The sequence below is a fragment of the Peromyscus eremicus genome, chromosome 3 (genome assembly GCF_949786415.1).
Source record: "Peromyscus eremicus chromosome 3, PerEre_H2_v1, whole genome shotgun sequence".
NCBI lineage: Eukaryota > Metazoa > Chordata > Mammalia > Rodentia > Cricetidae > Peromyscus > Peromyscus eremicus.
The window spans coordinates 30,397,337-30,423,658 of record NC_081418.1 but is presented as its reverse complement, the minus strand read 5'-3'; the positions used below and the strand labels follow the sequence as shown (position 1 = coordinate 30,423,658).

Sequence of the window (26,322 nt, the reverse complement as noted above, 5' to 3'; positions counted from 1 at the left end):
CTTGGCTTCTATTAGCAAAGTCAGCATTCTGTGCTAGCTTGCCTGCATCCTACCTCTAACTTCCTTCCCAGATTCTCAACCACACTAGCTGAAGAACAGCGCTTCTAAAGGTTTCGGAAGCAACTTTTCAAAGTCAATTTGTGTCAGAATTGTGCTCCTTACGCCCAATACATTAGCACATAAAGCCAGAGCATATGTAGAGCAGCAGAGTGCTCTGGTCTGTAAGTGGTGTCTGTTCCTGCAGGCATGGAGAAGAGGCTGGCTCATTTGTAAGGACAGTTGCCATAGAATCTACTCCAAGTGACCGATTGCCAAAGTTTCCCTTTTCAAGGTATAAAACTCTACAGTAACTTGAGGAAAAATGACTTCCAAGTTATCCTTCACATAGATATTAATGCAAAGGAATTAATTTGTTCACATTTCTGGAATGCTCAATACCAATAATACCATAAATCATATTAAAACCATCAGCAAAATATGGGCATAAATAAAATATGAAAGAACAGGGTAATTAAACTACAGCAAATTTACATGACACTATCAAGTTACTCTCCAAAGCCTAACAGTAGAATATTTATTAGCATTGAAAATGTTATGATATATTACTAATGAAAAAAAAAGTCTTTCATACTGTATGTAACCGATTATTCTGACAATAAAAATGTATGTTTGGACATTAAAAAGTTTGGAAAATGACAGATCAAAAGTAGCTAAATATTTATTATTAATGAAGATTAATTTCCTTGTGTTATAATTTTCAGATCTTCTGTATAAACATTATTATTTTCCTTTATATATACATATGGATAAAGTTAAGAGCACTTACTGCTCTCACAGGGGACCTCAGTTTGGCTCCCAGAGCCCAGTTTGTGGCTCCCAACTATCTGTAACTCTAGCTTCAGGGGAACTGATGCTTTCTTCTGGCCTGTACCAGCTCCTGCAGGCACATGCTGCACATAAACATGCAGACAACACACATACACATAAAATAAGCAAGTGAAGAAATCTGGAGAACAGAGGAGCTCAAGGGTTTCGTGAAAGGGAAGGGTATAAATGGTGTAAACATAGTATATTCATATCTGAAATTCCCCTAAAATAAAATATATACTTAGATTAAAAAAAAACCTAGTGCCATTTGGAATAGAAGCAATACATGCTGAAGTTCATTGATGACTGCTCCTTGGACTCAGTAACACACATCTAATAGGATAAAATATCACAAGTAGCTGGTCCATTCAGCTAGCACGGTCAGGAGGCAGAGGTGTCCATCCATACCAGGGATCCTGTGTTGCCTCCTCCTACCTGCCACTATGAACTACTGTTTGGAATCCTGCTCTATCACATTGCTATGACCTTAGATATGTTATCTAATTTCTTTGCTCTTCAGCTTGTTCATCTGGAAAAACTGAGCAGTAAAAACATGTTATTGGTGCTAAAGTTAGAAATGACATACAAAGCCGGGCGGTGGTGGCGCACGCCTTTAATCCCAGCACTCAGGAGGCAGAGCCAGGCGGATCTCTGTGAGTTCGAGGCCAGCCTGGGCTACCAAGTGAGTCCCAGGAAAGGCGCAAAGCTACACAGAGAAACCCTGTCTCGAAAAACCAAAAAAAAAAAAAAAAAAAAAAAAAAAAGAAAAAAGAAAAAAAGAAATGACATACAATAACATGGAAAGCATTTACAAAGTACCTATGGATAAGTACCTGTGCATATGTGCAGATTATTCCACTAGTCAATAAAAGGTGAAATGCTCACGTTATTGTAAAGGTGAGTTCTGTTTTATGGGGGAGGGGTTCCCTACATATAACTGAGTCTGTTTCTAGGTGAAACGCATGAGAAGTTTTATCACAGTAGCAGATCTGTGAAGAAAATTGGCCACTGGGCACCAACTGGCCAATAAGGACATAAGTATGAAGCAAGGTTGAATGGAAATGAACCTGATCTATAGTCATCGGTACCTGCTTCTCCCTGCTTGGCTTACCTATTCATCGGTGACTTTGTTTCATTTGAAAAACTTGCAAATCCCACAGTATATCCCAAGGAAAGATATGAGCCTGCCAAAGTAGGTGCTGGGGACAGAGATGAGCATACCCATGATGTTTTGCAGGTTCACAGACATGGTTGTAGCCACAGCTTATCCAAAGACATAGAAGGACACACTGAGTAGTCCAAGAACACAGACATAGGACTATGCAAAAGTACAAAAAGAGATATAAGAACACACACACTATATCTCAAACACATGGCTCTTGTAGTATTTATGCACAGTGTGCCCCAGAGACAAAGATAGTGGAGTATCCAAAACTTACCCCATGGGCATCAATGTGAATCATGTTATGCCTCTACCTTGAGACTTAATCCTCCAAATCTTTGTGTAAGGAAGAAGGAAGCAGAGCAAGATCATACATAGGCAAAGAAATTAGAACACATATAACAACAAAGAAATAAACAGACTGAACTGCCTGAGGAGGTTCACAGAAATTGGTGATGTGAGTCAGTGAGATTAAACGAGCAATTATTTGCCCTATGAGCATGGATGGGAAGGGATGCCAAGGCCAGAAGCAAGGCTAGACCATGGATGGCCCTGGAGCATCAAAGGGAATAGGCGATACTTAGGGTCTGGAGAAGTGTGAGTACTATCCCTAGAGTCACTACCTACATTAACACATGGCAAGCAAACCCCAGAGGTTCCCAGGGCAACTGGGGCTCAGGAGGTTGGTAGCTTGCCCAAGGCGGCACAAGTTGCATGGGACAGAGCTTGCATTTAGAATCCAGCCTTTCTGCTGCTATCTGAGGAAGGGAAACAAGGTAAAGCCACTCAGGACATCCTCCAGAATGTGGCCCTTCACTGTGAGGTTACTCTGGTTTTCAAACTTTCAGACACAGAATAGTGGTCAAAGGTAAAGCAAACAAACAAAAGACATGTGGAATATGTGATGAAGAATATGGAATATGTGGAGTGAGACCTGAAAGAGGTCTGAGGACACATTATAGCTTCTAAAATGACCAAAAACACTGCTGTATAGGGCTATGGGGAATAAGATTGGAAGAGAAATGGGGGAGGGTGTCATGTGCCAGACCAACAAGCAGGGTTAGAAAACCCTTAGAGAATCCCTGTCATAGCTGAGGGAAAACTGATAGGTGATAAAGGGACTTCACTAGGACTTCGTGTCTGACAGTCAGGAGAGTGGCAGAAGGAACCGAGTATGATAGTCAGCGTGTGCCGTGTAGGAACACAGACTACCAGAAGGTCCTTGGTGGGGATTTCACCACCAGCGGAAGAAGTAGTTCAGCAGGCAGAAAGTGACAAGCAGAGCTTAAAGTATCTGCAGAACTTCCCTGGACAGATGGCCTGGGATTCAGGTGCTAGGTCTAAAGTCTGTGAAAGAGGCTGAAAACAGATTCAGGCAGGAACTGAGCTATGGAACCTAGGAATCTCCCCAGGAGAGTTTTAAGCAAGAGAGGGCTCCTAAAACCAGCACAAAGTAGAGAGCACACAGAGGAGCGTGCCTAGCACTCAGGAGAACATATGTGGGGTCGAGGCTGTCTCAAGATGTAGGAAGTGGCTGGAGGCTGGCTGTGTGTCTCACTGATCCACCACAACCATGCAAGATGCCTTGGAATTGATAGTCAACACTTCCTAAAGAGAGAGAGTGCAGGTCTGCCGTGGAACACAGGCTGAGGAGAAAGAGTGGGATGAGGGTTATGAAGAAGCCAAAGGACCTGGTGGCTGAGGTAGGGGCAACTTGTGCCCTTGGTTGGGGAGACCTTCAAAGAAGCAGTGCCAGCAACAGCAACATGCTTTGTTAGAGACTCCTTAGAAACTTCTGTTCTTGAGAAATGTAACTTTAAAACTGTTTTCTGTTCCTTTTCCTTTGGGTTGTGTTTCTACAATATATCTCCTTACTCCCTTGCAAAAAGGCTTTGGAACAAACTGGCTCAAAGAAACATATATTGAAATAATATTTCTGCACTATACCATTGATATACAATATCTCAGACAGTCTGCCAGGGTATTTTGAATTTCTGCCCCCATGCTTCAAGTATCTTTAAATGCTAAAACTCACTACACATTGTTTCCTAAATTGGATTAAAAAGGAATTTTCTCCTCTGTCAATCAGCTTTACCATGATATATAGAGAGGATTGCTTTAGTGTTTGCATGGAGCATAATTTCCATTATGCTAACAATGTCCTGTAGTCAGCTTATTAGCATAGTCAATTAGTGGGATGTTTTCCTTCACAAGTCTCTTGTAATCACTGTAAAATGAGCTTTTAAACTGACAATAGATAAATTTTTTTAAAGAAAAAAGGTAAATTTTGAAAGGAATGCATTTCTATGATAACACCTTTGATCCTCATCTGTACTTTCTCACATTTTTTCCATATTCTAGACAATGGTTTAAAAACTTATGCAGTTGGGGTGTTTTTTAACTCTTTGGTTTTTTGGGGGCCTGCTATCCAACTCTCGAGCAAATACATGGAAGCTTATTCTTACTTATGAATGCTCGGCCTTAGCTTGTCTTGTTTCTAGCCAGCTTTACTTAAATTATCCCATCTACCTTTTGCCTCTGGGCCTTTACCTTTCTCTGTTCTATGTCTTTCTTTACTTCTTACTCCATGGCTGGCTGTGTGGCTGTGTGGCTGTGTGGCTGTGTGGCTGTGTGGCTGTGCGGCTGCGTGGCTGGCCCCTGGAGTCCTCCTCTCCTCCTCCTTTTCTTTCACTCTTCCCCCTCTCTCTCCTCTTCCTATTTATTCTCTCTGAATGCCAGCCCCGCCTATTTCTCATTCCTGCCTATCTATTGGCTGTTCAGCTCTTTACTAGAACCAATCAGGCATTTTAGACAGGCAAAATAACACAGCTTTACAGAATTAAACAAATGCAACATAAAAGAATGCAACACATCTTTGCATCATTAAATAAATGTTCCACAGCATATAAGAATGTAATGCATCTTAAATTAATATTCCACAACAAACTTAGTTATCAATTAGGCGAAATCATTACATCAATATTCTGAGCAGTACAGGCTATCCTGTGGGTAAATTGAATTTCAGTGATATGGCAAACATCCTTCCCTAAGGGAATGCCAGTGTCCACTCTTACCTCAGCGTGGGCCCAGTATAAAGGAATCATGGCTCAGTGGCTTAAGACTTAAGACAAAATTAAGACAAGAGCTTTCCCCATGGCTGCTTGTGATTTTTCTTGACTATTTCATCCACAATTTTTTTGGCACCCCAGGGAGCTAGTCATGGTTCCTCAGCCCCATCTATTCCTTCAGCATGGGTGTGGGGCCTCCAGTTCTGTGGCTGGGATCATAATCACTTGAGAGTTTCTGTGGTGATGGTGGCCCTCAGACAACTGTTGTTCGTTCTCTGGACTAGATGCACAGGTGATTTGAGCTTCTGGGTACTATAGACTGGTTATGAAATGTCCCCAGTGCCATGTGTGAAAGGTGTGGACCCTAGCCCACGGAACTAGTGGGACATGGTGGGACCTTAAGTGGGGAGTTAAATGCAAAGCAGTTAGACCACTCAGGTGTGCCCTTGAAGGGCTACTGTGATCCCAGCTCCTTTCTGGTTTTGTTTCGCTGTACCTATTAGATAGGCAGTTTCTTCCTCCACGAGTTTCTGCCATGATGTATGCTGCACCACACATCTAAAGGCAAGGGACAAGAGAGGGCCCTGAAGACCTGAGATCCGGATGCACCAGCTCTCTTGGTTCCTGGACCCTGAAAGCTGGAGGTAGACCAAACAGAGTTCTCCAGAGAACACCACCGGACTGCGCCACGCCTTTCCTAGACCCTGCAACCTACCTATCCCTTCATTTGTAAGTTACGCCACTAAATTAACCTCCCTTTTAACTACGTGGAGTGGCCTTAATAATTTCACCAATAGAATCTTCTACACTAATTTCTAAGGAAGGCCAGATAACATGCAGCAGGATAAGTTTCTCTTCAGGTTGCCTTGGAGAGGGTGATGAGTGAAGCTATGACAATAAAGCCAAAGGTGGAACAAAGACCCTTGGAAGTCAGACTCCAGGAACTGGGAACATCTGAAAGGAAAGGCAGGAAGCAGAGCCAGTCCAAAAAAGAGGCCTCATGGGATACAGCCAGAAAGGTAGCAGTGGTCGGTCTGCCAAAGCCCTTAGAAATTCATACCATGCTACCATGCGGTTCAGATACCAATGATGGAATTTCAAGATTAAATATTTACCAGGGTCTTTGTCTTGCTCTGGTCCAATCCTTCCTCTGTGTTTTCCTATTCTGTCATTCTGAAATAGGAAAGCTTACCCTGTGCCATTGTGTACTGAGAGTCTATGAATTGATTTTTGATTTTAAAGGACTTCAAGGCTAACCATCTGTGTCACATCTCAGAAGAGGCCTTGAACTCGGGCTTTTAGTCTAACATTGTTAGACTATTAAGAGTCTTTGAGACAGGCTGAATGCATTCTGTACTATAAGGAGTACATGACAATTGGGGTGTGAGCTCAGTTAGGAAAGAGTTGCCCTACAAGAAAGAGGACCAAAATTTGATCCCCCTACAAAAAAAAAAGCCAAAAAAACAAAAAACAACAACAACAAAACCAAAAACAACAATGAAGTACTGAGTATGGCCATATGAACTTCCATTCCCAATGCCAGAGAAGTGGAAACCGGTGGATCGTTAGAGCTTACTGGCCAGCCAGCTTAGACTACTTGATAAGCCCCAGGCCACTGAGACCTTGTCTCAAAAACAAAAACCAAACAGCAACAACCAACAGGTGATGGCACCCAAGGAACAATTGAGATAGTCCTTTAGCTCCCACACAAACGTGCACTCACACACGCATATGCACTCACACACGTGAACAAGTACACACCCATTTAAAAGAAAAAGACGGATATGAGCCTCTGGGGACCCAAAGGTGACTGCTGTGATTTAAGAGATGTGTTTGGGTGTCAGTAGGGGTAAATTTGTAATGGTTCATCTTGTTAGCCGACTTCGCTGGAGAAGCATTTAGGAGACTGGAGAAGCTCTGAGTGTCTTTGAGAGTATTTTCAGAGGAAGTGGCAACACCGTTCTAGGCTAGAAGCCCAGACGGAAGAAAGGAGAACAGTACCTGCACTACACAGGTTTACTCCCTTTCCCATCCCACTCTTCCCTCTCACCGTCTCCTTCCTTCCTCCCCTCCCTCCCTCCCTTGTTCCCTCGCTAGCTCTCTCCTTCCTGGAATCTGTGTCTCCCCACCATGATGGGCTGACACTTTGAACCAAAATCAGTAAATCCTGCCCAAGTTGGGATTGAAAGTATAACACACTCTTTGCTCTCATCATTAGAAAATGGAGTGAGATCAAATATTTGAAATGCTCCCAAAGAAATGCTGTGTGTCTGAGATGATAGATAGGACAATTTCCCCAATGAGATCATTATGCATTGTGTACAGGGATTGAAATGCCACATTCTATCCCATAAATATATGCAATTACCATGTATCAATTAAAGCAACATTCGAACCATTTCCACTTTTAGAATCATTATAATCGGCAGGCGTGCCAAAGGACCGTCAAACTTTCCCACAGCAATTTTGAACTATTCCTAAGAGCTTGAATGATTTCCATTATCACAGAATTAAATGGCAATGCCATCAAAATATCTAAACAATAGAACTATACAGACTCCCCACTCATAATTACAGGGCCCTTAAGAGGGTGACTGGAAAAACTGGGATTGTCTCCTAGGCTTGAGGGGCCCCTAACAAGCTAATATCAATTACTTTAAGCATTTACACATAAATGGTATTCAAGTGTTGTGTGTAGTGGTGGTTTGAGACTTCTAGGGCCTCAAATATTTGATATATTTGAAAGTTTAGTCACCAAAGAGTGTAATTCTTTGATATGATTAAAAAGATTAGGAGGTGGGGCTCTGTTGGAATAGGTGTGGCCTTGTTGGAGGAAGTGTGTCACTTGTCTCTGGGGTGGGCTTTCAGGTTTCAAAAGCCCACACCAGGCCAAGAAGCTAGTGCTCTACCCCCTCCCCCACCTTCTCTCTACCTATGGATCAGGATGTATCTCTCAGCTACTGCTCCTGCAGGCCTCAATACTCCCTGCCATTATAATGGACTCATCCTCTGAAACTGCAAGTAAGCCCCCACTTAAATGCTTTCTTTCTTTCATAGTACCTCGGTCATGGTGTCTGTTCACAGCAATAGAACGGTGACTAAGACAAGTGTTTTATAAAAATTTCAAATATCTTATCTCATTGGAGCCTTATTCCCAAAGATAGGCAAGGCTTATATTTTTATCATTTGGAAGATGAGCTCTGAGGCACTTGATCCCAAGGTTATGTGGTACGTAAAGGACAGCCAGAACTTGAACCCAAGTTTTTACCTCAGAATCCTGGGCTCTGTTGCTCAAAAATTCCTACAAAAGTGCCTTACTTATGTTTACAGAGTAGTTCTGTAGTTTGAGTGAATATCCAATAAATATTAATAGATGACTTCAGTTTACTATAATTGAGAACAACTTTTGTTACTAGTTTTACATTTTAATCAGAGTTCAATCACATTTTGGCTTAGGCTCAAAGTATTGTAAAGATTCATGCTTTTAGCATCCTACATCTAACCCCCAAGCCTCCGTAAATATTTTGCTGATTAGCCACTAGCACTGGAGTGGTTAAATACATCCTTATGCAAAAATGCCACTCTGGACCACTCTTCAATTTCCCATTAAGTGAAATCATACCTTAGACTTAAGTAAAACCTCAGGAATGATATTAGATCACTATCTCTACCATTTTCAATATCAACAAAATAAAGTAGGTAACTCCATACATCTCTCTTTCCTCCCCCCTTCTCTCTCTCCTCTCTCTCTCTCTCTCTCTCTCTCTCTCTCTCTCTCTCTCTCTCTCTCTCTCTCTCTCTCTCTCTCTCTCTCTCCACCCTCTTGCTTTAGCACTGCAACAATGCAAGCAGGATTTCTCTATCATTTGCACCAGGAGGTCTTCATCAGACACTTTCTCAAATACTTATGCCATGTAACATGTGATGTGAGTTGCAGGATTAGTTTCTTAGAGGCTAAACGTGCTGAACATCAACAGACTGAAATAGACCCACAGCTAAATACCTACCACAGAGCAGATAATTTCAGGGAAGCCCCAAATATATATTCAGCTCATGAATAAAACATTCCAGAAATATCTTTTGCCTTGATTTGATTCCATTAAAATCAACTTCAGAAAGAATATGTGAAACAATATCGAGCATTTACCAACTGTGTATCATGGGGTTTAACCATGAAGACAAATCCTTTCACTACGTCTAAGTATTAAAGTGGCACTCACAAATCAAAACATTGCATACTCTGTGGTTTCTCCTATTTTTTCTAGCCAGTACTGATTACCTATATTTATCTGTAGAAACATGAAATGTCATATTAGTTGTTTTTAAAGAGTGCTGTGCATAAGGTTTATTTCCAGAAGTTGCCTCACACAAGACTAAAACTGGTGTAAAATTCCTATCAACCTCTCAGGATCTTCACTTCAGCTAATTTTAAACCTTCTGAACCTAGTTGCCTCAACAAGGTTCATCATTTTATTTTATTATGTTTACCCTGAAAACCAGCCCCCTCCCCCAAGTTCCCTTGAGCATAGTTTTTGCTCAAAATTGAGACTATAAATGCCTATAGACTGCACAGGTCCCAACATTTGTTGGTTGCAATTCATTGTTTTATAACTGGGGATCCTGGGGACAGGGCATTGTGGCTAGCAAATGCTTTCTCTACTATCATAATGAGCTCCCAGGGGATGCAAAGACTCACTTTTGGCACGTGCGGATTAAATTCCACAGCTCTGTGAATGGCCTCTACTGCATTCATCTCCGCTGTGCTCAGCCCCCGCCGAGATGCAGCCTCCGGAGAGAATCTGAAAAGCAGAAAGACAAACATCATGCAGTTGAGACCACTGCTTGGGCAGCTACCCAGGGAGCAAGTATACATCAAGGGCCCCTATGAGCAGAGTGAGCCAATGGCACAAGCTCTCCAAACTTCCTCTACAGGGGACCTCTGAGTGACCCCCTTCCACAAAGGCTAACAACCCCAGCAGAAGCAGAGAGCGTGCTTCCATAAAATGGTGGCGGCGGCGGCGGGAGTTATGTTCAGCTGTCAACTCACTGTCTAAATAGCTAATCTACATTTCTTGCAAGGTACCTGCCTAGGTGGGAGCAGAGGTAGGACTGGCAAGGGCAGACAGTGTAGGAAAAAGAGAAAACTAGGTTACAGAAGAGCTCACTTGGTTAAAAACAGAACTGGGGAGAATTTTAAGGGAAGCTCCCACCCAACGGCAGTACTGTGGTGGAGGCTAATGGCCACAGCTTCAGCAACAGACGAGCCTGTGTGGGCTGTTCCAGCAGGAGGGTGTGCATGCCCAAACTGTGGGCAAGACACCCACCCAAGGGAATGGAAAAAAAAAAAAACAAAAAACCAGACCATGCAATCTCTTTCTCACCTCACACCCAGGGCTAACTCCAGAGCTGTGCTTGGCAGGCAGACACCACAGGGCAAGCTGTGACAACCCTGGCCCTGCCCTCCCAAGCTGGAGTCGCTCGCTGTGTAGGGAGAAAAGATGTTGCAGTAGGTACTGGCGATCTACAGGATAAAAAAGAATGAAAGAAAATTACTCCAGTTTTGAAGTGCACACACACTTAACAGCAAACCTGTCTGACAGAGCAGAGGCCGTTACCTGCTCTCTGCGTTAGAGGCTACAGAGGGGCTGGACTATATCAGGGAAGTGGAAGCATTCATGGACTCAAAAACAATCCATCTGTTCTCTTTAACCTGACCGGTTATCCTTTGGGTACTTGTGGAATGTGCCATAGTCACCTGCCTGAATAAAACGGGCAAACGTCCCACTGAGGGGCATCTCAAAAGTAAGCAGAGCGGGAGGGCCCGAGGGGAAGAGTGGGAGAGGCCGGTCCCCACTGCCACACTGGGGCCCAGGAACAGACAGCGGAAGGGAAGGGAACACACAAAACGAGCAGAGGACAGAATTTTCTGTGCAAATCCCAAGCAGTCCTTTGGCTCTACTGTCTGACAAAATAAATAAATAAATAAATAAATAAATAAATAAATAAATAAATAAATAAATAAATAAATAAATAAATAAATAAATAAAAAGTAAGAAAAAAATTCACCCCAGAGCAATGTAACTTAATGTAAATCATCTGTGTTAGGGACCACACACCCTTCCAACAAGTGGGGACAGACACCTCCTCTTCCTAGTAGTAAAACAGAAGATCAGCTGCCTTGGGGAAATGCATGCTTTTAAGCAGGGTCACAAGGACCAAGAGAAGCTTCCGGAGAAGGCAACCGGTCTCCTTCCATCTGGTCAGCATGGGGAGACAGGAGCGTCCCGACAGCTCACTTACTTGTCAGACACGGCTCTTGCTTTGAGCAGGGCGGCTGTGTAACATATCGTTGCTGACTTTGGTAAGCTTATGTCTGTCCAAGAGAAAGAGAGCAAGAACTCCTGTCAATATGCAATCAAACGGCCAATGCTTCAAAAACACAAGATTAGCCATGAGAGCCCAAGACAGTACAAATTAAGAATATTTAAGCTGTTACACAAGAACCCCAGCTCTTTCCTACTGTGTCAAAATGCTGTGTTACTTTGTCAATAATTTATGTTTAAAATTCACCAGACCCAGTCTTTAGAAATCATCTTCTATTTTAAAATACGCATCTTATACCTTGATTTTAAGCAGAGAATTGATATAAATATATAAATTTAGCTATTACACAAATACCTGTGATATAAAATGTAAATAGGACCTTTTTGTCAGTTATAAAAATTAATCTGAGTTTAAAATACCCACAGAGCTAAACAAGGTATTCTTTAGTTAGATTAATATAAGACAGGTTTCCTTCATATTAAGTTTCAGAAATTCAAACACATTTTTAAACAGTACTTTTTACAAATCCGAAAGTCAGAGTCAAGAAGACACAGAAATCTCTCTGATGCATATAGGTTGTTTGTTTTTTTGTTTTGTTTTGTTTTGTTTTTCAAGACAGGGTTTCTCTGTGTAGCTTTGCGCCTTTCCTGGAACTCACTCTGTAGACCAGGCTGGCCTCGAACTCACAAAGATCCACCTGGCTCTGCCTCCCGAGTGCTGGGATTAAAGGCGTGTGCCACCACCGCTCGGCTACATATAGTTTGTAAAGGGTCCACGCATCAAACATTTTGAAGTGTCCAAGTTTTCTCATTCAAATTCATGATCAATCTCCTTAAAGCCCAGTTTGTCACACAGCAAGACAATTTGATGACGTTTCTAGAAAACTACAGATGGAGGAGGGATGGACCGCTGTGAGCTGTTCGATGATTTACAAACACACACAGGTACAACTGACAGAAGGACGTGCTCTCTGGGGGTATGTCACGGAAACTGGAACGCCCGTCCTTTCAAAATGGGACAGTTGGTATTTCTCTAGCGCTTGTGAACCAGATTTTCACTCGGACACAGAAATACTCTCTTTTTAACAAATAAAATTTATTTGGAAGAGGTATGTGTACGCCACAGCACCTGTGTGGAGGTCAGAGGACAACTTGTAGGTGTCCATTTTCTCTCACTGAGCCATGTAGGTTGTGGGGGTCAAACCTCAGTAGTCAGGCTTGGCAACAAGCACCCTTCCCTACTGAGTCATCCTGCCAGTCCCCCAAATATTTTCTTAATTCAACATAAACCAGGGCTGGAAAGAAAGCTTGGCCACTAAAGATAATTACAACTGTGCTTTCCCCCATATGCCTCAAAATTCACCCTCCATATCTGAAAGGCCCTAGACATCTTTCCACCGGCCTGTTTGCAACTTCGAAAGGACTACATAGGAAAACCGTAAAGGAACCTCAATCAAGGGATGAAAGTAATTCCTTGAAAGAAAATTGTTTCCTCTGCCACAACAAATACTTGTGTAATGTGTTATTGTGTACATATGCAATGTGTTATTGTGTACACGTGTAATGTGTTATTGTGTACATGTGTAATGTATTATTGTGTGCATGTGCAATGTGTTATTGTATACATGTGCAATGTGTTATTGTGTGCAAGTGTAATGTGTTACTGTGTACATGTGCAATATGTTATTGTGTACATGTGCAATGTGTTATTGTGTACACGTACAATGTGTTATTGTGTACACGTGCAAGTGTTATTGTGTACACGTACAATGTGTTATTGTGTGCAAGTGTAATGTGTGATTGTGTACATGTGCAATGTGTGATTGTGTACATGTGCAATGTGTTATTGTGTGCAAGGGTAATGTGTTACTGTGTACATGTGCAATGTGTTATTGTATACATGTGTAATGTGTTACTGTGTGCATGTGCAATGTGTTACTGTGTACATGTGCAATGTGTTATTGTGTACATGTGTAATGTGTTACTGTGTACATGTGCAATGTGTTGTTGTGTGCATGTGCAATGTGTTATTGTATACATGTGCAATGTGTTACTGTGTACATGTGCAATGTGTTACTGTGTACATGTGCAATGTGTTATTGTGTGCAAGTGTAATGTGTTATTGTGTGCATGTGCAATGTGTTACTGTGTATATGTGCAATGTGTGATTGTGTACATGTGCAATGTGTTATTGTGTGCAAGGGTAATGTGTTACTGTGTACGTGTGCAATGTGTTATTGTATACATGTGTAATGTGTTACTGTGTGCATGTGTAATGTGTTATTGTATACATGTGCGATGTGTTGTTGTGTGCATGTGCAATGTGTTACTGTGTACATGTGCAATGTGTTACTGTGTACATGCGCAATGTGTTACTGTGTACATTTGCAATGTGTTATTGTGTGCAAGTGTAATGTGTTATTGTGTGCAAGTGTAATGTGTTATTGTGTGCATGTGCAATGTGTTACTGTGTATATGTGCAATGTGTTACTGTGTACATGTGCAATGTGTCCTCCCAGTCTGTTGTGTACATGTGTAATGTGTTATTGTGTACATGTGCAATGTGTCCTCCCAGTCTGTTGTGTACATGTGTAATGTGTCAGGACAACTCAGCGAGGCAGGAACCGAGAGGAACAACAATGACCTCAGCTCTCGACACCTGGAGAACTGAAAAGCTCCCTTCACTGGGCCATTAGAATCAGATATATGTGGACATGTGCCTCTACGTGTGAGGAGGTGTGTAGAGCTGTGATCACCCATCTCCCATAGTAACCAGCCCCACATAAGCCTCCAGGCAGTTGGCCCAGCCAGACAAGATGGTCCCTGCCTCTTCCTGAGAGCTGGCTTATCATAATAAGGTTCTTTCTGCCACAGCATCATCTCTGGACTTATTGGCCTCTGTTGTGGGACAAACAGACCTAGCCTTTCCTAGACCTTTGCTGGGAACGATACTAACACAGAACTGAAAGGAAAAGAAGGCTTTGCAGTCCAGATCTCAGAAACCATATTCAAGCAAAACTTCATCACCACCACCACCCATACTACAGATGCCTGTTCATTCATTTGTTTCAATTACAGTCTCATGTAGCCCAGGCTGGCCTCAAAATCATCATATAGCCCAGGATGACCTTGAAATCTTGACCTGGTATGCATTACTAATTTAAGAAGTATTTAATATGCAGAGATAGGAAGATTGCATGACATCTAAACACCTTCAACAGTGTTACACTGTCACTGTGGGGGACAGGCGGGCCGTGGTTCCCACTGCTTTTCTCTCTTTCTACAGCTTGTTACGTAAACACTAACACTGTAAAGGTTAAGAACGCCGATAGAGGGAGAATTCTGTTGTCAAAATGTGTAAAACAGGTTCATCAACAAATACACTGGTGGAGCCTGGCACAGACAGACAGACAGAGGGACAGACAACAGATGGAGGCCTCAAGCACTGTCAAGCTGCACATCTAGCAGATGCACAATACTCAAACTGCCAGTGAAAGCTTGAATGCTCCCTTTACATTGTACCTGCTGCAAGACATCACTTCATTAACGTATTTCAGCAAGCAACGTTCAAATCAGAGGCAGACGCTGGTATTTTGAGTTCATTTTAAGAAACTAGAAGGGGTTAATTTATTACAGGCCTCTTGCACTCTGGTCGCTACTTTGATTCTTGCCCCCCCCCCCCTCAAGCTGAGACTTGGTAACTGCTGCCTATTACAAATTTTAATGTGATTTTTGCTAACTTTAGGAGCATAGTAAAATGTGAAAAAGTACAAAGATCTTTGAATGCTTTACTCAACTTCCTCAAATTGTTATATTTCATATAACCATGGTACCATGCACCAAAAACTAAGCTGACATTGCTACAGTCATTTGAACAGACTTTGCTCCATTTCACCCTCTTACGTGTGTTTTAGCATGCATCTATCATATCTAGACTCATGTAACACTGCCACCCCACCAAGATAAAGAACTCTTCACAGCCACAGAGAAGCCCCTGGCTGGCCTTTTGTGCTTGCTCCCACCCTGCCCTCCTGCACATGGTCTGCAGCTTTGCTGCCCCTGTAATTTCATGCTTTGCCACTGCAGAAGAGGATAACTTGACAAGATAAAGGAAGAGACTCTCAGATTCGTCATGGAAATGTTATTATAAGAGGCTCTGAGCAGAGGCTAACAAGGTATCTGTGTGCTCACACATACTGTCGGGAACATACTCAGAAACTGTATTCTGTAGAAGCGAATAAAACACAACTCTAAGTAGGGTGTTCAGTTTGTTTTGTGACGACAGACTAACTCTATGGCGGCTTTCTGCCTTTTATAAGTGGCCTTTAGCAATAATTACCCTAAAAACCTCTTGAGAACTGGAATTTGGGTTGGGGTTAGTTAGTTAGTTCAGTGATAGATCATACAGTTAACATGCACAAGGCCCTGGGCTCAATCCAAAAACACATTCTCTCCTCTCCTCTCCTCTTCTCTCTCTCTCTCTCTCTCTCTCTCTCTCTCTCTCTCTCTCTCTCTCTCTCTCTCTCACACACACACACACACACACACACACACACACACACACACACGCACGCAGTATTATAATTCAAAAACAAAACCACACAATTCACCCCATCAATCTCTATAGAAACAAGGTATGCTAACTGCATATTTCTCATGAGCCAATCTGAACTGCTGGTATTTGTCTATTTTTTTTTCTACTTGTCTCCAACTTGTGTTTACACAAGTCCTTTCCTGACAGGGGAAGAAATTTCCCCGTGTATGCTAATATGTGAAATCAAACTGTCATCAAATCTTCATGAAAACTTACAGTCTTGCACTTCATACCCATGGAAGCCCATAGCATTACTGAAATCTATCCAGATAGTAGTACAGAATATTCATTCCTCTTCATGGCTGAATACTACTCATTGTGTGTATACACGAGATACTTATTCTCTTATTAATGGATATTTAGGTTGATTTCCAGCTTTAGCCCACTATAATTAAGGATGTCATTACTTTGTTTATCATGTATACTTTAAAAACACTCATTTCTGTTGTGTGACTGAAATTGAAATGGCTGGGTTAAAAGGTAGATATCTAAATTTACTGAACAGTACTAAAAACATGTGTCCAAGTGGATCCATAAAGCTTTCAAAATTCTTATCTGATGGCAGAGAACAGGAAGTGGTTATTCAGGGCTGGAGTGGAGTTACTGGCTGGAGAGGGATGAGGCAATTTTCAGAAATGACAAGAAGTTCTAGGTTTCATCCTAGGTAGGTCACACAGGTAGCCGTCTAAGTAAAAAGCCGTGCCCTGTCTGTGAGGACTGCATGTGACTGTGTAATTTCTATCTCAGCACTAGTTTATTTTGTTAAAACTGACAATCCAAAGTCAGTCACTTCTTTTCACAATTCAATCTTCCTCACATTTTATTGACCTTCTATAACTTGCTCCAACCTCCACTTTCTCTCTCTGAGCCTAAAATCCTCTAGTTTTGCCTTCTCTGACAAGACAGCATTGCACTATTTCCCAAGTTAGTCCTGCAGACATTAAGCGGTTAAAATGTCTCATTTATTCCAGTTTTCCAGGGTAAAAGCCTCTAGTTTCTCAACTGACAGAACTTTTACTGAGTTTTGTTCCTGAGCAATGGTGGTTTTTAAAGGGAGACTTGAGAACGGCAGCAAGCCTCACAGTGCCACCCAAACCTGTCCAGGAAGGAGCTTCAGGGAGCCACCACCATTAACGGTGGAACCCCGGCCAGGCCCAGCACTGGGCACCTGGGATCTCAATTCTTCTTGTGATTGTGTAAGTCAACCCAACAAAGCCCCAGAAGCTCTTCAGATTGGTTTTAGCCAAAGTTCGCTTTTTTCCTCTTGTCCAGAGGCCATGAAATTTTTCTGGAAGTTTGAAAACCTCCAGGCAGGATTTCACATGTGAGTCCATTAAATTTCAGTCTTATTAAATCTGTGGCATTGATTTTATTGCTCTCAGTGGGTCAGTCCAGCTCCCAGGTCATCCTTCTGACCCAAGCTGCCACCCCAGCTCTACTCAGCCTGCATTGCATAAGCACACCTTTTCCTCCACACCACCGCCCCCACCACTGCTGCGGTTATGGAGGGCCTACGAGGGGGAAGGCCTTGGTACTATCCAACCTTCAGAGTAACAGTATGTACCAGAAGCTGTTAAAAATGGAATGTAGAAATATGCTGCTATCACAGCGGGAATGAACACAAATTATCTCACGTGATCTTTATACCATCTTGTCTCTAAGACGATTGTAAACATATTGGCAGGTGGGTATAGTGTGCAGGCCTACAACCCTTGCACTCTGGAGGCTGAGGCAGAAGGATTGTGAGTTCTAGGTCATTCTGGCTACACGAAAAATCTCGTCAAAAACCACAGGACAACAGCAGCAAAACTGGCACCAGCAATACCAAGAAGGAAATCTGGGACAACGCTTCTAGGGACCACCATGATGTTCAACTGTCTGTAGTAATGCACATGCAGCCATGATGCTCTATGTTCACTAAAAGAATAGCATTTAAAACATTAGCAAATGTTTTGTTTCAAGAAATAATCAGTTCTATGGCACCCCTCCAACTCAGAAACATGAAAGAAATTGGCCACTTAATCTAATAAGATAAACATTTAAATGCTATTGTATATACTATAAATATTTTCACAGCCACTATCTCATCTGTGTTTATTTGCTACAAATTCTCTAGTATACACATCCTGGAATTTCAGTCACCTCTATCTCTGCTAAATGCTCATAAAACACATAATTATGATTTTTAGAATTTTGCTGGGATCTATGTATTTGCTGTAATTCTTAGAAAAGGACCAAAAAGTATTAAAGGATATAGAAAACAGAATGAGTAGCTTTGACATTTTACTAACATTAATACGATACGTTCTGCTGCAAACAGTACTGCCACGAAACAGAGGCAAAGAACTAGACAACAGCCTAGGGCTGCTATGGTCTTTCTGCCCAAGTGCCTTTCTTTGTAAGAAAACAGGCCCGGACAGGCAGAGTGGCCTACAACTGTAATCTCAGTACTGTGGGAAGCTGAGGCAGGAGGACCTCGAGGTCAAGACAAGCCTGAACTATATACAGTTAAGACCCAATAAAGAGAGACAGCTAAAGGGAAGGAAGAGAGGAGAGGGAGGCAGAAAGAAAGGCCAGCAGGCTGGCTAAGAGAAATTCGTGAGAGCTACTATCTAATTATCGGCCAAATCCACCTTGTAGCACACGTCTCTGTCACCGTCCCAAACTACCAGTCATGTCATTTCCTTTATTTCCCTCTCAGATTATCTTATACTTTATTCACTGTTTTGCACAGACCACAGCTTTACACATTCAAATGCCCAGACTTTTGCTTCCCTCACATCTCCTCTACTCTAAACAGCAGCTCACTGGTATAAACCTACCTCACTTGTCGGTATTTAGCTATTTGTCATCCTGATGTTTCCATTCCTTTTCTTTTTCTGTGTATGTGTGTGTGACACATGTGTGTGTGGTATATGTGTGTGCACCAATGGGCATCCACAGGGGCCAAAGAAAGATGCTGTGAGTACTGTTTTTATCAATGTACACCTGATTCCGTTGAGATGGGATCTCTCACTAAATCCAGAGATTCAGTGGCCATCACATCCCATGGATCCCCCTGTGCAGACGCCATAGCACGGACTAGCTTTTTACATGGTGCTGGAATCCAAACTCAGATTCTTCTGTTCTAGAAGCGAGGACTGAGCGAGTCACTGAGCCTTCTCTGCAGCCCCGTCATTCTGATCTTTTCATATGCATTAATCATTTGTAGCTCTTTGCCCTTTGTTCCACTGGAAGTAACTGTAATTTCATCATTCAGAGTCAACTATACTTTCTAAAATATTTTCCTGTAAAAGAAATTGTTCCACATACCCTCCCCTAAATCCATCAACACCAGGTCAGTTATGTTCAATGGATCTCCATTCATGAGGCCACATTTATCTTTCCTCTGAATTAAAGAAAAAGCATGTGGCTTTGGCTTTTTGCTATTGTTTCTTTTACATTTAAGGGACATTTCTATGCCTAATGCTCCTTTCTTTTACTTAATGCTTAAGCTTCTCCATTTAAGAACCTACCTTTTGATTGAGCAGGATATCATTTCTGTGTTTTGACTACTTTAGCAGTAACTTGAGTGTCTGCAAGGCCCCAATCTATCAGATGGTTTTCTTAGCAGACAGAACTCACAGAACTACCTATGTAGTCTATCAGATGGTTTCCTTAGCAGACGGAACTCACAGAACTACCTATGTAGTCTATCAGATGGTTTTCTTAGCAGACGGAACTCACAGAACTACCTATGTAGTCTATCAGATGGTTTTCTTAGCAGACGGAACTCACAGAACTACCTATGCGTTCACATCATGTGCTTCACGGTCACAAGTTCAGACTTTCGGGCGTGTTACCTGTACCTTCCACCCTGCCCCAGTGGTTATCCTCATGTTGTCATAGAGCCCAGCAAAACAGGTAGATGTTGATGGACTGTGTGGCCAAGCAGCCTCCCTGTGTCTTAGGCACACTCCTTAGAAGAGTATCTGAGGCTGTATCTGTTTTGATAAGCCTCGATCCCTAGGCTGGGAGAGCAGCAGAGGGCAAATGTGGCTGTGACTTACAATAGGAAGATTCGCTCATCTGGAAAACAGAAGAATATCTACACCGAGATTGCTGCTTGTCAAATGGTGTTCAACTGCAGCGTCAGCAAGTCATTTCTTTCAGACTATTTCACTCTCAGGTCTGAGAGCTCTGGCACAATGTTCCCTTCCCAACCACCTCAAGGCAAGCAAGGACAAAGTGTGAGCCCATTATCCTTTCCACTCTGAGGGCTGATGGAAGTTTTCCTTTGAGATTGCCTCCATATCTCTCAAAGGCCTTTAGAAAAAAATCCCAGCCAGACACAAAGCCTCTCAGGTCTGTCCCCTGTTCAGTTCAGCCATGTGTCTTCTACCATTGGCCATGCCCCTTGTCCATCCCCCTGCAATGGAGAAAATGGGGGATTTCCCACACAAGTCTTACTGGTCACACCCCCAGCTTGCACATGCTCTTTTGTGTCAGCACATTCACTGTCCACTTCCGTTCACACATCTCCTCCTCCAAGAAGGATCTCCCCAGGCCTTGCGGGGTGAAGTAGCCTTTCCATCTTAGGTGAAAAGCTCCTACTCCAGCCTGTATCCCTTCCAGGCGCTGTTTCTTCCCATATGTACTTCAGTTGGTGTTCTGTAGGACGCAAATGCTGTGGATCTTGAGTTCTTTGTGACCTCAATGCAAATCAATGTCTGTAATATACTCAGTAGTCAGTGTCTACTGAATAAAATTGAAATTAATGTACCCATGAATTTGGCAACAGCCACATCCAATTTAGCTTTTGAAAGACAAAGTCCTCAGTGTTGATGAGAGTTTTAAGAGGGAACCATGAATGGTTTATTTCCCAAGATGTGTGTCTTGCAATTATCTTTGCCTCTAGTGTTCCAACAGGATGTATGTCAGCGGCTAGGGCTCTTATCATGGTGTCTGTTTGAAACAGCAGTGGAAAGAACATGGGCAGGGTGGAGAAAACAGTGAAGGCTGAAACAGGATGAAGAGAAGAAGAAACTTCATCCTGAAACAAGGAAGGCAAACCACACCTCTTCTGGCTGCTCGTGGACCTCTTACTGGAACGCTGCTGAAAGAAGGTCATCTTAGGGAGAACGACTCTTTAATTTTCCAAAGTTATAAAGGGCTCATGAGAGCAAAACTCAATGCAATAATCTTGAAGAAGAATTCATGGAACGAAACTTCAGATAAGATAAAACAATTTAAGAGGCCAATCACTTTGATCTCTTTTTCTTTTGTTCATCTACCAATGATAATGATCACGATGTGGTTTAATGGATCATTACTGTTCTTGTGCATGAGACAGGTCAAGTGGGGGTCAAGACTCATATCTATGGTCCGAAAAAGCTTTGAAGGGTAGCATCCAGCAGATAAATAAACCCCGACTGACTTACAAATGACACTACCCCATAATGGCATCTCCATTTCCGATCCACTCACTAACAACAGATGTTCTGAATGTCTACTCCATTATACAGGGGCCCAAAACAAACAGGACACAGAGCTTGTTCTCAAAGACACTCTTTCTCTACACAGCTCACTGTGGTATGTTTAAAATAAATGTACCAAGTACTGGTTAACCTTCATCAAATATATCATTTCTGTACACACACACACACACACACACACACACACACACACACATATTACATAACATCTTTCTAAAGTGACACAGAATGAGTCACATTAATCCCTGATTCCAGATGTACCTAAAAGTATCTTCTGCATAACATGTTTTAATAGATCTTTGACAAAATTTGAAAAAGTTAACCTAAGCCACTCTCTGCAATCCAGTACCAACTACAGGTTGAACATCTATGCTCCAAAGTCCGAAACTTTTCAGCACAATTCAAAAGGCTTTGGATTTTATACATTTTCCGACTAGGAACACTCAATTAGGCAAAAATTGGGAACTCCAAAATAAAAGCCTCCAAACGTAAAACACATCTGGCTCCAAGCATTTCAGATATGGAATCCCGTGTCCCTCTTCTTGTCCGGCAACAAACTGACCTCACCTCTGGAGACACACTTCAAGTCCACATTAACCCAACAAAAGGTAGTGCTCACAGGTTCTCCTGGAGCCCCGAACCAATAAGTAGAAACGAAAAATAAAGGAAGAAAACTGGTTGCCTGTTTCACTTTCAGAAACGTCTGCGGACTGTAAAACATCATTACTGTCCTATTAATATGATGCTATCACCAACGCAGATGGACCCAGAAAACTTCCTACATTTATTCCTATTCATGACATGATGGAAACAACAGTAATGTAGAATTCTGTGTTTAAATTCTTGTTGTTGTTAGTTCCAGGCAGTGGGAGGTCTTTTTGCCCCACCTTCAAGAAAGTTAATCCAAGGTCCCCTTTCAACCAAAGAGGAAAATTCACTGAAGAAATAAAAAGGATTGATATACAAAAACCTCAAAAAATGTGCCGTCTGGGATTTCAATGATTCAATCGGGAAATTCTACATGGCCTTAGTAATTTTGGGCAGGGGGAAGAGCAGGGAACATGCGTTCAGCTACACCCAGAAAAATTCATCTTATGCTGCAAAGCCAAACACCAGATGTGATTTGCAACTTTTGGACTGGATTACCCTAGAAGTTCTGTCAAAGGGCCCTTCTGTGGCTGGTGCCTTGGAGCCGAACACGGCAGTTTCAGTGATGGTAATGGCTGGCTGGGGAGGAATGTTACCTTGGTAAATTATGATAACTGGGCAGTAAGGATTACCAAAGCCAACATAAATTTAGGGGGCTTGTGAGTGTGCCAGCTGTGTGAATTACAGATGTAAGCACTTATGAACACTCTGCTCCATCATCAGAGACAGAATTTCTTCATGCATGCAATCCTTGTTGAAATGACATTCATTATCAGAACTCATGCTTACTGCATACATAGCCCATCATCCGACAGTCCATCATTTGTTCTAAGTGATCTCAAAGGCCTGGTCTTCTTGGCAGACCTACCTCTGGTGTCCAAATCAGGAGGGTACCTAGTGCAAAGCTCAGCAGGCCTATCACTCTCCGTGACTTATGCTGATAAACCTGAAGCCACAGCTCATGGTATCAGTGGTGATGATTATCTTCACGTCTGAAGAGCGAATTGGTTCATTGGCCCATCTTTACACCAAAATTCTCTTTAATCACTTGCCTAACACACTTGATCTTTTCCCTAGTAGCTAGTCCAGGAAATGGAGCTGACCAGGTTTAGAGTCACTAAAAGGGACAAACCACCTTCATTTGCTGGAGCAGCCTAACTCTGTGGTGAGTATTTCAGAAGTTGAGTGTGTGTGCTGTATCAACCTCAAGTTTACAGTTTGACTGCAATGCACCGTTTTCAAGGTCTGAACAATCCAATGATGATGCTTATCTATCTTACTCACTGGCCCTCTGACACCTCTAACACCTGTTTTCTTAAAAGGCAAACAGAAAACAGACGAACCACGAAGGCAGGATTTCCGGTGAGCATTTCTCAGCAACTGTGACTGACAATGGTCCCATAATGTGTGCTAGTTACAAGAGTTGGACAGTGAACAACCTGACTTCGAAAGTACAAGCAAAGGGTTTGTTTGCTGACTTTTCTTTAGAGCTCTGTTTTCAGTCTGTTGGGATGAAAGTATTCCCTCTAGTTATTACCATGTACTCTTCCGGAATATACCTTTGTCAATTACAAGCTGACAGGCAATGATGCTAATTTAGCATGGGCTCAATGTTATCAGTAAAATGTCCTGATGTAATTGCTTCATTTATACATTTTTGACTATAAAAAAGACTAGCTTCTCCTTATAGGGAAGTTTATGCCCCTAAATTTAGGGCCACCACTAAAGAGGTAATAGTGTACATATCTAAAAGAGCTTGGGTCTGTGTTTCCATTCATACACACTGCTATAAGGCTGGAGGGTTAGCACTCCATTTTGCTTTGACTGTGAAATGCCCCACCCCCACCCCCCGCAAGCTCATGTGTCTTCAGTGTCTAGCTAGTGTTGTTGGGGGAGGTTTTAGAACCTTTAGCGCATACAGCCTACTTGCCAGACATAGACCACCCATTGTGGTCCTCTGCCCCTTGTAGTCCAGCCCCACTTTCAGTCCAAATGTTCTGCTTCTTGATCCCCCAAGATGCAAGAAGTGGCAGCAGCAAGCTGCACCTCCATGGACTGAGCAGCAGTACCACACCTTCCCCACACGGCAGACCGAAGCTGTGAGCCAAAAGGAATCCCTTCTCCCTCAAGCTGCCTCTGGCAGATAGTTTCCTCATACCAGTGAGAAAAGTAATTCATACTGAATCCATAGGAACACTTTGTCTTGTATCAGGAGTCAAAATCGATAATGTTTCTGCTTATAGCTTTCCAAAAGCTTAAGAATTATTTGTAGGTGAACCTAAGCAATTCTGTTTTCATAATCACATGTCTCTACCTATGTTCTATTATCTCTATAATTAATTTCCATAATAGGCCATACACTGGCTTTGTGGAGGAACAGGCTCTTTTCCTCATACTTAAGCTGCTATTTTATACACAGCTTTCTATTCCTATGAGGTTGATCAAGTTTGGGAAAGTGAGGAGCAGCAAGTGGGCTCTGTAGAACCACTAACAAACAGTCTCTCCAATCCTACTCTGGGCTCCACAGCTCTCAATACCGAGATGAGCTGTACTTCTTTAACTCTCACAGAAAGTCACCTGCTGTGCTAACTTGAACAAGCTACTGAACCTTCTGGGCCTGAATTCCATTTCCATATAAGGAATGGACACTTAGAAGTTTAAGCACTCCACCCATGATGCCTTTTGGAATCCCCTGGGATCGTTAACTAAAACCAGCAGATCTAAATGCACTGTGTAGTCAGCACAGGCACATTCATTGGTGCTGTGAGAGTCTTCTAAAATTGAAATGCCCAGATTATAATGAACAACATGCATGCATCCTTTTCCACACTACCATCTCAAGCTTTGAGATTAAAGTTTTCAACCTAGGTGGTCTACAAACTTCCTTGAAAGATGATCCAAAGGTTGCAGTAGCTTTCACAATGACTTCTAAAAGAATTTCTAATGACTTCATAATAGTGAAAATACTCCATGTATAACAAATACATGGCTGGAAAAATATGACAAATTTCAAATTAAATTAATGTTATACGTAAAATCCTTTTAGTGACAAATTAAACAGATTGAAGATAGAAAGCCATATTTTGAAGATAGCATCAGAAAGGCAAGCAAATATAGATATACCTATTTCTTAAAGAATGATTAAAAGGCCATTTAGCATCACTGAAACTCTGCACCACTGGCCCCAGCCTACATATTTTATACCTTTGTACAAAAAGCAGACTTCATCAATGTAGCAAGACTCACATTTACAGAAAAATACATGAGTTTAGAGCTGTCCCTGTCTTTTGAATTTCAATTTGAATTGGATTTGAATCCCAGCTCCACAGTTGTCTAAGAATGTGTGATCTTGCAAGTTACCTAAATTCACAAAACCTCAGTTTCTACATCTGCTGAAATGGTGTAACTATCTCCTTTGAGGGTTACTGTGAGGGTATATCTAATGTGTATAACATATTTGAAGAATGGTAGGGTAATAAAAAATAACAGGAACTATGGAGTGGACACCCATGGTGTTTATCACTGACTTTCTCTTTCTTATAACATTCACACCATTTTAAGCAATGACTTTTCACAATTGATCTCTTTTTTCTTATATCTATATGACTTTACTTTGAAGTTTTAGGGGGATTCTTATGAACAAGATACTTCCTAGACACAGCACAACCCTAAATGAAGCTAACAACAGTGCTTGCTAAATACGAAATCATATATAAAGCTTAGACAATGTCTGACACCAACATATTATAAGAACCTGCTGCTAGTCATTGTGTGAAGGGCATTGTGATGGTTAATAAACTGAAAACTGAAGAGAACGAAAACTCCTCAGAAACGACAAGACAGCACTTGAGACAAATGTTTCGAGTAACAAAGCATGAGCTGTTATCTCAGTGACAAAATCAAAATTAGAATGCAGATCACAAGGAAGTATGACCAATTATTCTGTAATCCTAGAAAACACAGTTTCCAAAGGATCCACTGTAAGAAGAATTTGTGAATATCAAGGATTTTCAAACTCAAAACTTTCAAAGCCAAACTGTCTTTTTCTTTTTGTAATAGTAAAGAAGAATGAGGCAAGGGTGAATACATTTTGTTCTCCTCTTCTTTCCAAAGCATGTTATTTCTTGGGTTTTTTTCCTCCCCATTCTTGCCATTTTTCTAAATCCTCTTTGCAAAGGTCAGAAAA

General features: G+C 41.9%; 1 protein-coding gene across 10 annotated transcripts in view; it reads right to left on the bottom strand.

Moving 5' to 3' along the window:
- St7 (suppression of tumorigenicity 7) overlaps nt 1–26,322 on the bottom strand; it is a 238,527-nt gene that overhangs the window by 25,693 nt on the left and 186,512 nt on the right. For all 10 annotated transcript variants that reach the window (XM_059257399.1, XM_059257400.1, XM_059257401.1 and 7 more), the window contains 2 exons: nt 11,398–11,470; nt 9,794–9,896 (listed from right to left, as the gene is read on the bottom strand). In XM_059257399.1, coding sequence (XP_059113382.1) covers nt 9,794–9,896; nt 11,398–11,470 — 176 coding nt within the window. The remainder of the gene's footprint in view (nt 1–9,793; nt 9,897–11,397; nt 11,471–26,322) is intronic.